The sequence below is a fragment of the Nannospalax galili genome, unplaced genomic scaffold, assembly GCF_000622305.1.
Source record: "Nannospalax galili isolate Female #2095 unplaced genomic scaffold, S.galili_v1.0 scaffold356, whole genome shotgun sequence".
Taxonomy (NCBI): Eukaryota; Metazoa; Chordata; class Mammalia; order Rodentia; family Spalacidae; genus Nannospalax; species Nannospalax galili.
The window spans coordinates 2,695,776-2,710,508 of record NW_008338126.1 but is presented as its reverse complement, the minus strand read 5'-3'; the positions used below and the strand labels follow the sequence as shown (position 1 = coordinate 2,710,508).

General features: G+C 47.4%; 1 protein-coding gene across 1 annotated transcript; it reads left to right on the top strand.

Moving 5' to 3' along the window:
* The first annotated feature begins 53 nt into the window (after positions 1–53).
* On the top strand, positions 54–13,020 carry Mrpl37 (mitochondrial ribosomal protein L37). The gene is made up of 7 exons (XM_008832999.3): positions 54–473; positions 2,263–2,446; positions 2,548–2,663; positions 6,039–6,224; positions 7,535–7,692; positions 10,407–10,610; positions 12,681–13,020. Exons 1-7 carry the CDS (start codon positions 128–130, stop codon positions 12,756–12,758), a joined length of 1,272 nt encoding a protein of 423 aa, XP_008831221.1. The 5' UTR covers positions 54–127; the 3' UTR covers positions 12,759–13,020.
* The last annotated feature ends 1,713 nt before the right edge of the window (positions 13,021–14,733 follow it).

Below are 14,733 nucleotides of genomic sequence, written 5' to 3'. Positions count from 1 at the left end.
TGATTGGTTAAACTGCCTGCCACTCGCAAAACGGGACTCTGCGCCTTAGTCCCTTTCGCTCCCGGCACGCCCTGCGCGCGGAAAGATGGCGGCGTCCAGTTAGAAGTCTTGTGGATACGGGGTCGGAATGGCGTTGGCGTCCGGGCCCGCAAAGCGGGCGCTAACTGGCTCTGGAAAGCTCGGCTTCGGGGGCTGCGGGGCTCCGAGACGCGGGGCTTATGAGTGGGGCGTTCGCTCCACGCGGAAGCCCGAGCCTCGCCCCCTGGACAGGGTGTATGAGATTCCGGGACTGGAACCCATTACCTACGAGGGGAAGATGCACTTCGTGCCCGGGCTGGCGCGGCCGCTCTTCCCGCCGTGGGAGCCCGGCTGGAATAACCCGAGGTTCCATCGCTCGTCCCCGATTCACGAGCAGCGGCTTTACAAGGAGCAGGCCTGCTACGTCTTCCACCAGCGTTGCCGGCTCCTTGAGGGTGAGGCCCTAGGACAAACCGGGGAACCCTGTTCTTTGCTCAGCCCTAAGCCGGATTGTCCGGAGGGTCTCGTTTCTTCCTCTTCGAAGTGGGGCCATAGTGACATCCATCTTCTGAGAGTTGTCACTATCAAGTGGAATGGAAAGAGGAATGTTTGTGTGAGGGAGCAATAGAGAATTTGCGTGTAAGGTGTTTGCTCTTTAAGACTGTCACTTCATTTCACAGGTTGGCCAGTTCTGAGAGGGGAAGCGATTTACCTGTACAGGCACAGAGGGCTGGTAGGTGATAGTGAAGCCAGGCCTACAACTCTGGTTTCCTAGGTTAGAGTTTTTTTGGTGTTTTTTTTCCAAGGAAAGAATTTGGGGGCCATTGTAGGCCAGCGTCTGAAGATGCTTAGTCCTGTACCTGCAACCTGATTGTCTAGCCATTAACCACTTTCAGTGGCCCCATTGGGTGCTATGAAGGATCTCATAGGCCATGACTCCTTTGAGTGACTCTGGTAATAGAATACCAAGTGGATGTATGTGTTCACAGTATTTACAAGTTAAGATTATATTCATTGAACTAGGTTGAAGATCTATATCCTACACTTTGACCAGTCACAGAGAGGTTTTGTAAAATTGCAATAAAACCCTGTAAGATACAGGGCTAGAAAAGCTGAGGTTGTGGAAAGATTGTGGGCTTTAGGGGAGACAGACTCTAGTTCTTCTATCCGTGCCATGTTAAAGATAGGTGACATTGCTGAGCATGGTGGACTTTAAAGATAAGTGACGTTGCTGGGCATGGTGGTGCATGCCTTTAATCCCAGCACTTGGAAGGCAGAGGTAGGCAGATCTTTGTGAATTTGAGGCCAGTTTGGTCTACATAGTAACTTCCAGATCTGCCAGGGTTAGATAGTGACAGACCCTGTCTCTAAAAAAACAAAGTAAGTGACTTGAAGCAAATTTCTTAGTCTGAATTTCCTCCTTCATTTCATAAAATCCCATCTAACTTGTAGGTAAAGTTTGTGGTACAGACAATGATATTCAGTAAATGGCAGCTCAAATTATTACTTATTTTATGTGTGTACTAGTGAACTATACAAGCTTAATATTTTATCTGTTTTCAGATTTAGAGAACAATGGTAGTTTTAGGCCCCAAGCTGAGTTTACCTCACTCCAAAGTTTTTCCTGCTGTACCACTAGATGCAGAAGTTACATCGTTTGCTAAAGGGAGCCCTCAGCTTGTGTCAGAGCTTGCCAGCAGTAAGTATGTTACAGAGCTGGGGTCAGCTAATTAGGCAGTACCCTGTTAATGTAAATAAAGTTTTATTGAAAACTGTGGCACATGTACTTTACAACAATGGCAGAATTGAGTAGTTGTGATGGACGTACATCTCATAAGTGACTTATTAGGGTTAGGGCTCTTCTAGTCAGGGTTAGGATATAGATTCATAGAAGGGATCTTAAGTGAAGGACTGGTATCCACTGAGCTAGTCTCACAGCTTTGGATCTATCTGCCTGCAGGGAGTCAACCATAGGGTCTCAGCTGCCTTAAATACCATTTGAATCCATCCCAGGCGGGCACTCAGTCCCACAGCAAGCTCTCACTACCTTGAAGTAGATAGCATTCCTGAAGATGAGCTGTAATTTGACTCCTCTTCACTTTTGCTTTTTTTTAACTTAGATGTCCCAAAACAAATCCAGCCCTCTCTTGAGGCAGCCCTTTTTCCACGGTGTTCCCTGGCAGGCATGAGCATCTCTTCCTGAAATGCTTTTTCTTTTCATTGTTTTATGCTGATGGCCCCAAGGTATGAAGCAGGCTCTCTGGCTTACTAAGACCAAGTTAATAGAAGGCCTTCCCAAGAAAGTGCTTAGTCTTGTTGATGATCCAAGGAATCACATAGAGAACCAAGATGAGCGTGTTCTGAATATCATCTCTCATGCCCGTCTCTGGCACTCCACTGATGATATTCCCAAGAGAGAAACCTACTGGTAAGTTTTCCCCAAGTAAGTAAGATTTCCAACTGAGGAATATTGGAGTTAACCCATTGCTATAAATCTTCAAGTCTCTCTTCTTTTTTTTTTTCTCCAAGCCCAGTCATTATGGACAGTCTCATACAGCTGTGTAAATCCCAGATGTTCAAGCACCCTTCTCTGGCCAGACGGATCTGTGCCCAAAACTACTCATTATCCACCACCTGGAATCGAGGTTGGTCATCTCGTATACCCAGAACCCTTGCTGTTTTGTGGGTTTTTTTTCCTTCCAGTCCTCTGCCCTCAGCCCCACCTGCTTCCATCCTTCCTATCCTACCCCTGCTACATTTTTCTTGGGCTCAGACACAACCTTTATAGGGTCTCCCTATGTAGCACTGGCTGGCTGCAAACTTGTGATCTTCCTGTGGCCCCAGTTGACCTGGAACTCGCTATGTAGACCAGGCTGACTTTGAACTCACAGAGATCCACCTGCCTCTGCCTCTCCAGTGTTGGGATTTAAAGGCATGGGGTACCATCCCTGGCCTCTTTTCTGTTTTTTTTTGGTTTTTTTTGGTATTTTTGAGACAGGGTCTTCCTGTAGCCCCAGCTGGCCTAGAACTCACTATGTAGACCAGGCTGGCCTTGAACTCACAGAGATTCACATGCCTCTGCCTCCCTCCCAAGTACTGGGATTAAAGGCATGTGCCACCACGCCTGGCCTCTCTTTTTTTTTGGTCTTTTTGAGACAGGGTATTCCTGTAGCCCCAGCTGTCCTGGAACTCACTGTGTCACTACGTAGACCTTGAACTCACAGAGATCCGCCTGCCTCTGCCTCCCGAGTGTGCTGGGATTAAGGCATGCGGCTTTTTTTTTTTTTTTTTTTAAACCATTTCAAAGACTTTTTTTTTTTTGGTGTTTTGAGACATGGTCTCCCTGTAGCCCCAGCTGGCCTGGAACTCACTTGTAGACCAGGCTGGCCTCGAACTCAGAGATCCGCCTGCCTCTGCCTCCCAAGTGCTGGGATTAAAGGCGTACGCTACACACCCGGCCTTTCAAAGACTATTATTTTTTCAATCATTAACAGCCAACCATATCCATTCAGCACCTGGCAGTATGTTTGGGTGTTTCTAAATGCTGAAGACAAGGAAATAAACCACATCGATCTCTGCCCTCCCACATTCAACAGCTTTCTTCCCCCTTTCACACTTCTGCAGTCTTCTAAGTTCCTGTTCAACAAAGTTGCTAGTGTGGTCTTTCTACAGGGCAAGTCTTTCCATGTGTTCCCCAGTACTGTCTCCCAGGAACTTAGACAATTCATTATGGGATGCAAGGCCATCTATCTCATCCTTCAAGCCTTTTCTTCTCTGCTGCCCCATTCCCCTATCTCTTAATTAGCCATTTGCAGCTTTTTGGTATCCAGCTTCTCCACCTGTGTGTTTTTGCATATGCTGTGTGCTTGGTAGTGCATGCTGATATTTCAGATGAGCGTCAGTAGACACAGGTGTTTCTAAGTGATGGCCTCATGGAGCAAGGAAACCAGCTGTGGAATATCTTGGGCTTTAAGGATATCTCTTTGGTCAGGTTTCCCCAGCTTTCCCCTTTGTATATGGACTTCCTGGCAAAAAGTCAGGAAGAAGTAATGGCACCACTAAGGAAATTAGTGCACCTCATTAATGGAGAGTACTTGTTGGCTCATCATCAAGTATTACCTCTAATTAAACTGCCCCATTTGGAACTGTCACCAGAGGAGGGATGTGGAGGGAATTGAATTAGAAACCACACTAGAGCAATCTATGGGGAGAATCTAAAACCCAAGGTTAGGAGAGGTCTGGGCACATTTGTGTTCCTTCACATTATGTGTGAGAAAATAGGAAATGCTTTAGGAAACTAATCTTGAGGTGCAGTTATCACAGAATTTATCCATCTGCAGATGTAGCATCGTTTTTTATATATCTAGTAAGGGAGGCCACACACTGATTAAATGGCAGTACTGTTGACCAAACCAATTTCTAAACCTATAAGAAAACTAACCCTGATCCTCACACTGAGATTTGATTCTCTGAACCAGGTACCTGCAGAGGAAAGTGTCTGTTCCCAGAGCCCCTCAGATGACTGTGTTCAACAGTGTTTCCAAGCACATTTTATCTGGCGGTGGCACATGGTCTCCCATGGGCATCTCCACACATTCACAGCAGCAGGCTTGCTGGTCTGTCAGCTGTGAGGTTGTTTCCTCTGACCACCTGTACCTCTGTGTAGAATACATACTAATCTAACTTAAATGCGGCTCTCTGGTACAGCTTTTCTTTACTCTGTTTTAAGAACAAGCTGGCCTGGTTGGAGAGATAGTTCAGTAGTAAAGAGTGTTTAACTGCTCTTGTAGAGGACCTAGGTTTTGTTCCCAGCACCCACATCAGATGACTCAGGCTCACAACCAGCTGTAATTTTAGTTTGGGGTTCTGATGCTTTCTGGCCTCCAAGGCATTTGCAAACTTTTGGTGTACATACACTCATTCAGGCACAAATCAATCAACCTTTAAAAAAAAACAACAAAACAAGCTGGCTCTCTGCCTGTGGTCTCAGTGTTTCCCTCTTGCCCTCTGATATCTTGTCACCCTGGTTTGTTTTTCCACAGAGGCACACACTCTGTGCCTTTATATCCTAGTCTTTTTCAGTGCCAGCAGACTGCTACCCAGGGGTGTTACAGCAGAGACAGTTTTTACCCTCTAGGGGACATTTGGCAGTGTCTTGATTGCTGTGACTTGGATGGGTTTGTGGGGGAGGGGAAGTGGAGGTGGAGAGTGATGCGTAGCGGGCAGAGGCCAGGGCTGCTGCTAAACACCTTACGTACACAAGACAGCCCCCCTTCACCAGAGAATTAGCTGATCCCAACTGAATAGTATCAAAGTTGAGAGACCCTGCTATCCAACTTCTGCCCAGTTTTAAGGTTCTGCTTCCTTCAGGAGGCTTCCTAGGCTTTGTGAGGCCATATCTGAATATAACGTGTACTTTTTGCTGTAGCACTTGCTGCTTACAGAGCTCCTTGAGAGAAAAGAGTAGTTCTTAGTCATCTTTGGGTCCAAGGCTTTGAGCTGGTGTTCTGGAAGATCAGGTTAGGGCCAAATGGGCATCCATGGATCAGAAGGCCTTAAGAGTTCATAAGGAAAGGAGGTATGGAGAAGTGTGCTCTAGTTCCTTGTCCTCTCAAGAACTTGTTAAATTTTTTTTTTTGTTTGTTTATGTGTATGAGCATTATGCCTGCATGTGTGTAAGTGTGCCCCTGTCATGCAGTGCTCGCAGAGGCCAGAAAAGGGCATTAGATCCCCTGGAAGTGGAGTTACAAACAATTGTTAGCCTCCATGTGGGTGCTGGGATTCAAACCCAGGTCTTCTGCAAGAGCAGCCAGTGTGCTCTTAACCACTGAGCCGTTTCTCCAGCCCCCCAGGATTAATATTCTAATGCCACATTTTGTGTTTTCTGCTCAGGCTGGTCATCTAGAAAAGCTGTAACAGACTTGGACTTAAAGGTTCATGAGAGATGAGGGCTTCATATTTTGCAGAGCTGAGAAAAGGCTTTAGACCAGGTTAGACTAATCATCTTTCCCCCCCTTTAGAGTCTCTTCTCCTTCAGGTCCGTGGTGCTAGTGGTGCCCGACTGAGTGCCAAGGATCCTCTGCCCTCCATTGCCTCCAGAAAGGAGGTTGAAGCTACCAAGAGTCATGTTCTTGAGACCTTCTATCCCATATCTCCCACCATCGATCTTCAGGAATGTCATGTTTATGATGTGAAAGATGACACAGGTAAGGAGCAGAGCCTTTGGATTACAGAAATAGGGAGCATGCTTTTTTTTAATGGGAAGGATATATTAAAAGTACTGGGTGCTGGTGCCTCACATGCATTGTCTCCTGGAATCTGTGTGGCAGCCTATGCTTGCTAGCTCTTCATTTTCTGCAGTTCATCTTAGGAATCACTTCCTCTCAGTTTCAATCAGGGGCCTTTTATCTGTCCTCCCACTGTCCCTGAGTCACGTTGGTTCTTGACCTGTCTGTGTTTGGATGTGATTGAGGCTCTAGACTGAGTTCACAGGCCATGGCAGACTCTACTCTAGTTCCATCCCTTATTCCGGTCTAGAGCTCAGCACAGTGTGTGCTGAGTGTCCATGTGCTGCAGAGTAGAGCAGCCTGAAGGACGAGGCATGCAGGAAAGCAGGGCTCTCAGCTAGTACTCTTCTCCAGGTTTTTCAGAGCCTGTATCCCCAGCCTTCTTCCTCCTTTTCACTTGTGTTCACTGATTCAGGTCACTTATTCTAGAAGCCCCCAACCCACCAAAGGGTTATTCATAGCAATGCTGAAGAAGCTCATGACTTGGTAGTCATGGCTGAGGTGAGCAGGTGCTAAAATGAAGTCACGAGATAGGAGGCAAGTTATTTGTTGCTAATGTTAATTGATTTCTGCTTTCTTCTTAATAACTACCACAGCTTTTAGGTTATCCATCTTTTTTTTAATATTTTATTTATTATTTTTATTTTATGTGTATGAGTGTATTGCCTGCATGTATGTGAGTGCACCCATGTCATACAGTGCTGTGGAGGTCAGAAGAGGGCTTTGGATTCCCCTGGAACTGGAGTTAAAGATGGTTCGTAGCTGCCATGTGGGTGCTGGGAATCGAACCCAGGTCCTCTGCAAGAGCAGTCAGTACTCTTAACCATTGAGCCCTCACTGTCATCTACACTTGAATGAGAGAGAAAGGACGGAGTTAAGATGCCTGTGCAGGAAGCACCTGGTACAATTTTGCAAGTGCTTTCTGTGAAGAGCCAAATAGTAACATTTGACACATTATAGGTTTTACAGACCACCTGTGGCTTCTGTCTCAGCTACAGGTAGACATCCATAAATCTATGAACACAGTGATGCACCAATAGAACCATTTGTGAAAGCAGGCACCAGGCAAGGTACAGCAGTAGGCTGACATCCACTGCCTGAGCTAGAGGGATAGCGGGTGCCTCCTCTGAGTCTGTGCCTACCCTGAGCCGAGGTCAGGAGTACTTTCTGAGGCTCTGTGGCAGGCTGGTGAATTTGTCTCCCTGCCCCTTCTGACTCTTCTCTTGCAGGATTCCGGGAGGGCTATCCTTACCCCTATCCCCACACCTTATATTTCCTGGAAAAGGCCAATTTACGGTCACACCGCTTTCAGCCAGATCAGCTGCGGACCAAGATGCTCCTGTTTGCTTTTGGGAATGCCCTGGCTCAGGCCAGGCTCCTCTATGGGGTATGTGTGTGGAGAAGACCATGAAGCTACTTTCTGTGTGGTTGGTATCCCGCCGTAAAGACTAGTCACAGAAAGAAGGGAGTGAGGTATTTACTTTGGGCTTGACAGGAATCTTAGGGAGATGCATTTCCACTCACCTTGTAGCAACAAGCTAACTTTTGCTTGGGGCTCACTGGACCTGTACTTTACCCAGACACAGTAACCCTTCAGGTATCATTCAAAGCCCTATTTTTCAGGTTATGCCACAGGATCACAGGGAGCTAATCAGTTTGTACTGCCTTCTCCAACAGGAAGTGGTAGAGAAAGGTTTGGAATGAGGCATACCCTACTCTGAAGCTTATTGTCTGTGCTCTTCATACCACCCTGCTCAATAGGGTCAAACCTGGAGCACAGGGCACCGTCAAAAGGCACAGGAAGTGAGGCCATGCAGATGGCTCAGACCTGCTGCCAGCTCAGGGTGGGCTACAGGAACCCAAGATACCACTTATTCGTGGTCCACAGTGTTGAGACAAAGTCCCAAGACCTAGATGGTGTAGAATGGAGTCTGAGTGGTTGTCACAGAGAGCTGTCTCAAGATGGGAAGAAAGACTGGCTGAATGTGTGTCAGGCACTGTTTATGAGTGATGCTGCTGTTCTCCCAGTTCTTGGTTCAAACCTAAGGCCTAAGGTCCTCCTGGGAGTGAGGGAATTCTTACTTGCCATCCATCCTACCTGGTCTAGGCACTGGTAGGGTTGGGGAAGTTTGGTTGGCTGCATGGGTAGGGAGTAGAAGAGACTTTGCCTGTATTGAGCACCTGCTACATCTAGGCATTAATGGACTGTTGACAAGGGTGGTTCTCAAAACACAGTCCTGGAGGAACAACAGGACTTCATCTAGGGGCCTAATGGACATGTGCTTCCTACACCTATTGAATCAGAAGCCCTGGGGATGGGCCCAGCAGTCAGTGTTTAAAAAGCACCTCAGGCGGTGCTTGAGTTTGAAACTGTGCATTAAAATTTGAGGACTACTGACATGGTTTGCTCCTTGTAACAACCGTGTGTGGCATATGTTGTTAACTTCACATTATAGATGGAGAAACAGGCTCATGTAGACTATTTATTTACTTGCTCAAGGTCATACAGCTAAGAACTTGCAAGTGGGCTTTAATATAGCTCAGTGGTAGAGCACCTTTTTAGCATACATGAGTCCCTGGGTTCTATTCCAGTATGGAGAGAAATAAAGTAAAACCAGAGAGATTGGCAGCTGCCAGATCTTTATATACTCTTCTATGCCTGTCCAATCCTTCCCTCACTGTATACTTCCTGAATTATCTGGAAGGTTAGGTAAGTTGCCTGAGACCCCACAGCTAACAAGTGGGGAAGAAAGCATAGATTGATCCATGATCCCTACAGCTTCAAAGGATGTGCTGTGCCCAGTTTGGGCAGGGGGAAGAGGCAGCCACATGCCATGTCCTAGGCCCACAGACTCAGTATAGTCTCTGCCAGCCACTAATTGCCACCCAGTTGGGTAGAAGAGGCAGCCTCCCCACCCTCTCCAGGTACAGATTATTCCTGGGGATGTGAAGTTGAGCAATTATGGGAAGAGCCTCCATGTAAAAGGTAAAATTGCTGAGAAATTTATGTTCTACCTGCAGTTTTATTGATCTGTAGAGGGAGATAAGAGTCAATATAGAATTCTTGGCAAACACTTATAGGTACTTTCCTTTTTATTTATTTCTCATGCAGCTAAGAACAGGTATTTTTAAGGCCAATTGCCCTAGTGTGGCCCACACTGAGGTCTACCATTAGCCAGTCCTGGTGCCAGGCCAGCCCTGGAGGGTCAAGGCAGCAGCATTTTCGCGTTAGGATGCCCTGCTTTCCCAGGCTTGCCTGCTGGATCTTTGGCGAGCAAATAGCAGTCACCAACTGGATTGGTGCAAAGTCTCCAAAGGTAGACTGCGTGATTCATCTAAATAAGGACATTTGAGAATGAAAGAGGTGCTGCTGTCAGATATGCTGGGACGCTAGGTGTAGGCCGGAACAGTAGGATTAAATGACTTAGTGTCTTGGGTTTGATCCTAACTCGTACCTCAGGGTAGCCTTGAACAAACTGACCTTGAAATAAATCTCTCCGAACCTCAGCATCTTTATCTGTGGAGTGAAATGCTTCTAGATTTATGAGAGTAGAGGTGAGTCTCACGTATGAAAAGCAAGCAGGATGCCCAGCACTGAAGTGGGCTTTATTCAATAATTGAAGTGTTTTAGTATCATTACTGTTACTACATGGCTCTAACTGAAAGACCATTGTAAAGGCACTGATTCTGATACGTGGCTGGAGGAGCTCCTCTAGGAATGTGGCCCACTAAGTTGCAATGAGGGTGTGAAGCTGAGATGACTCACTGCAGTGCAGACAGTCCAGTCCTCAGGAGTTCCCAGTGATGCCAGGCCCTGAGGAGCAAGGTGGAAGTGACAGCATGCTCAGTCTATCTCTGCAGCTTCAGACTGGTCAGTTTACCTTGTTGAGTCTGTTCTTCCTGTCAGATGGAGTGAGAACTGAATGATAGATCTGTTCATATCCCAGGTTAGCATTTGATAATGTCATTGCTGTCCCCCTTGTTCTATCTTAACTGTCCTTTAAAAGGAAGCAGTTGGGTGTTTGAACGATGGAATTGGAAGCTGCCTGATACGTCCTATTCCACCCCATTGTTTGTTTACTTGACTGCTTTTCCTCATAGGACACCGCCAAGGTCTTGGAGCAACCCATAGTTGTGCAGAGCGTGGGCTCTGATGGACGTGTCTTCCAGTTTCTAGTATTGCAGTTGAACACCACAGATCTGGCCTCTAGTGAGGGCATCAAGAATTTGGTATGGATGGACTCGGACCAGGTTCTTTACCAGCATTTCTGGTGTCTCCCAGTGATCAAAAAGAAGGTGGTGGTGGTAAGTCCAGCCATCTCCAGCCTAGTGATTACAAGGCCTTGACTCATCTTGTCCTATCCAGAGTGAGCCTTGGGGGTTGAGCATGGTCTGAGAGGAGGGCTCTGGTTCTAAGAATCCAATACACACACCTCCTTGCTTTTCCCTTCAGCTCCTGCTGTGGAGATGGTCCCTGTATTTACTTCCCTGCCCCCATCAGTGAATGGGGCCCCTGTCACAGCACAATCACACTGTTGCCCTGTGGTTATCTGGGTTCATGTTTTTCCTCCACCAAATTGAGCTAGAAGGTGTTCTAGTTAGCTTTCTATTGCTGTGATAAAACATTCTGACCAGAATAATTCAGGGAGAAGAGGGTTTATTTGGCTTACAGCTCACAGTACATTATCAAGAGTAGCCAAGATAGGAGCTCAGGGCAGGAACCTGGAGGCAGGAACTGAAGCACAGATCACAGAGGAACTCTGCTTATTGGCTTACTTCCCTAACCTGTGCTTGACCTTTCTTACACAACCCAGAACCACCTGCCCAGAGGTGGCACAACCCGTAGTGGGTGGGCTGGTCCTTCCCACATCACTCAGTAGTCAAGAAAATGCCTCACAGACATGGCCACAAGCCAATTCGATGGAGGTAGTACCTCACTGAGGTTCCCTCTTCCCACATATGGCAGGTACACAACTGAAGCCATCCAGCACAGCAGACCTATGGACACTACATTCACTGTTTCATTTCACCCATGTGGAGCTCCTCCCGTGGCCCTGCTGTACTTTGGGCTCAGATGAGAGTCCAGCCCACTGTCTGTGCAACGGGCAGCAACCGTGTGTAAACCAGTTGAGGCTAGGATGCCAGGCAGATGCCAGTCTGAGGAGACAAAGCTGGCTCAGGGATGAGAAGGCAGAGCAGAGGTGCTGCTGGATCTGACCAGCTGTACCCCAACAGGGCTCAGGTGCAGACTTGCTCAGTGGAGTTAAGTGGCCTTTGAACTTTATGAACATGTCATTTCTGTAATGACTTCTCCAGCCTGTCAGTGTGCTCTCTCCTTGAAATGCTGTCTGAGTCTGGGCCCTTTTCTTTGGCCCCAGATCCATTGTCTTAGTGCAGTCCCACCAGCCACCTCCTGTCTGTCTGTTGTTAGTGTTGTCTCCTTATGTTTCAAGTCCTGTTTTTCATAGAATATGAATTCAGCAGCAGGCAGGCTATTGGTTTGGTCAGGGCTTCCAGTTAACATTTCCAACTCCATTTCCTACCTCTTTACCCCACCACCATGGATCTGGGCTCGAGCTTTACCCTGGTCCTTCCTGTCCTCAGTTGTATACCTGTGCTAGTGTAAATACTGCTCTCTCAGCTTCTATCCTTTCCTTTTTCTTTCTGGTCCATTCTACTTACCCTTCATGAAAGCCAATGAGGCACGCGCGCGCGCGCACACACGCACACACACACACGAGCCTTTTTGTACTATTTCTGTATTGAGGTCTGTCACCTTTTCTAGTTACTATTTAAATACCTGGTTGGGGGCTGGAGAGATGCTCAACAGTTAAGATCACTTCTTGCTCTTCTGTAACTCCAGTTCCAGGGGATCCAACATCCTCTTCTGGCCTCCATGGGCACCAGGCATGCATGTGGAGCACTTTACACATATTCAGGCAAAACAGTCATGTACATTAAAATAAAAAATTTAAGCACCTGGAAGTTGCTCAAGGATAGGAACAGATTCACATCACTCCTGGACTGCTAGGAGCTCAGGCCCAGCACAGTGAGAGCAGGAATGATACATTAGTGTGGAATGGAAAGAGATTCTTGTCTTTGTGATTACAAGGGACCATCATTTGTTCCTGGTGGTTGGAGAGAGGGGATTTAGGGAGCAAGGCAGTGCCAACAGATGACTTGGCTGATGGGTGCCAGGAGCCCTCAGGATTCTTAGTGCCAACTCCTCAGTGTCCCTCTTGGTCCATGAGAGAGGTGATGTGGGAGAAAGAGATGGTGATTAGCCAGGCACTGAAGGTTTATAGAATAGTAACCTATTTCATTTGCTGTCATTAAACCTGGTAGCAGGATCCTAATGGGCTTTGTTCTTTCCAGGAACCTGTTGGGCCTGTTGACTTCCAGCCAGAGACGTTCAGGAAGTTTTTAGCTCTGCATTTACACGGTGCTGTGTGAGCTGAGGACCTTCTGGGGTCGAGTTCCCCTAACCTCCTGCCCTCTGAAGAGTCTACATCCTGGAAAGGCAGTGCCTGGGCCTGGGGAGCCTCCATATTCTTGGTCTGGTGGTCTTATTGGCAATGAAGAGGCTTTGTGCTGGGTGTGGTGGCACACTCCTTTAATCCCAGCATGTGGGAGGCAGAGGCAGGTGGATCTCTGGGAGATTGAGGCCAGCCTGGTCTATATAGCGAGTTCCAGGTCAGCTGAGGCTACAGGGAGACCCTGTCTCAAAAAGACCGAAAAAAAAAAAAAAAAGTCCATGTGTCTGTGTTGCTTTGGAGCCTGCATTGGTTTGAGGGTGTGGTTGGGGGGCTGTATGTTGCCTATGCCATGGTTTGAGGGTGTGGTTGAGGGGCTGTATGTTGCCTATGCCATGTGCTTCCTTCTCTCCTATGGGTCCTGGGCTAGCTTTGCCTTGGACCCATGTGGCATCTTAGATGAATGCTGAGTTTCAGTCTCTCATCTGAAACTTGAAGCTAATATCACCTTCCTTGGAATTTTTTATGCGTTATTGGGGGTATAGCATATGCCATGGCACACATATGGAGGTGAGAGAACAAGTTTGTGGAGTCAGGTCTCTCCTTCCATCTTTATATGGGTTCTTTGGATCAAACTCAGGTCTTGGCTTTATTTTTGTTTGTTTGCAGTACTGAAGAGTGAACCCAAGACAAAGCAGTGTGCTACCAAGCTACATCCATGCTCCCTTCCTTATTTCGTAAATTTTAGACTAAGAGCCTGTCTTGTTTGCCTCATGGCAGGTGCTCTAAATGTGCACTGACTTTTTACAGAGTTGTTTAAGTTGTACACACATCCCACAGTGACTGTAGAGGCTCTGAATAGAGTACTTGTTGTAGAGCTCTAGTTTTCCTGCTTGGTGGGTTTGGATGACTAGTTCCCTGGATCATCTGGCCTCCAAACAGTGTCAAGTCTTATTTACACAGTGTCACCATTCCCGGTGCCTTGCGCACAACACCTTGACTTATCTTCACATAGCCCTCCAGGGTGGCTGCACAGTAAATGCCACTTCAGTAGGGAAGAGAAATACCGAGTGACTAGTATATGAAAGGCACGGTTCTAAAACCTAAAATGAGAAAACAGAAGGAGAAGACCCAAGTTCCCACAGCTGGTGTTTTGGGTCTGACTAGTATATGAAAGGCACGGTTCTAAAACCTAAAATGAGAAAACAGAAGAAGACCCAAGTTCCCACAGCTGGTGTTTTGGGTTAACTTCCCTAGGACACACCTAGAGACACCTGTGTGTGGATGTTTGGGAAGAAACTAGGCCCAGCGCCTGTGGAGAGCATGGGTGGGAGCAATGGAGAGAAAGGATGGAGCTCAGCTGTTGCGTCTGTGATCACACCTGAGGCCTCAGCAAGCTGGAGCCAGTTCAGTCCTCAGCCTGTCTATAGAAACCTTTGGTTTGTCACAGATCGCTGGGTGACTACCACCTCCCGTCTACCCCAAACCCCCTATAAGATAAGGCCTTGGGTGAGGTGACTCTGTTGGCTGTGAACACTGGGGCCTCAAGCTCCCCACAGGAAGAGCATGAAGAGATCCTGGGGGCAGTGCAGCTCCCAGTCCATCCCACTCCAGCTGTGCGTTTTCCTCTTCATAACTTCCTTTCAGGCTTAGCAGGGTCTGTGGGATTGGGGATGTAGGCAGAAGGGATCACCTGGACAAGCATGTGGAAAATAAAGGAACCTGCTGTGTCAGGTGCCTGGGAATGGGAGGGTGTTTTGGAGGCTGGAGTGGCTTATGACATTGAGCACCAAGTGCCCGGGGCTGCCTATGGGAGGGAGTCTGGCCAAGTGGGGATTGTCTGGTGAGCCTTGTGGCCAGTATTACTCTTTGCTTTCAAGATGAAAATACCTAAGTTGAGGGGGCTGGAGAGATGGCTCAGCAGTTAACAACACTGGGTGTTAACTTGGTCCTCT

Bases quoted from the DNA above. Each gene is read 5' to 3' on its own strand.
- Mrpl37 (XM_008832999.3), top strand. From the start codon at position 128: ATGGCGTTGGCGTCCGGGCCCGCAAAGCGGGCGCTAACTGGCTCTGGA. The intron at 2,664-6,038 runs GTTGGTCATCTC...CCCCCCCTTTAG, and splicing joins ATCCACCACCTGGAATCGAG to AGTCTCTTCTCCTTCAGGTC. The intron at 7,693-10,406 runs GTATGTGTGTGG...TTTTCCTCATAG, and splicing joins AGGCCAGGCTCCTCTATGGG to GACACCGCCAAGGTCTTGGA.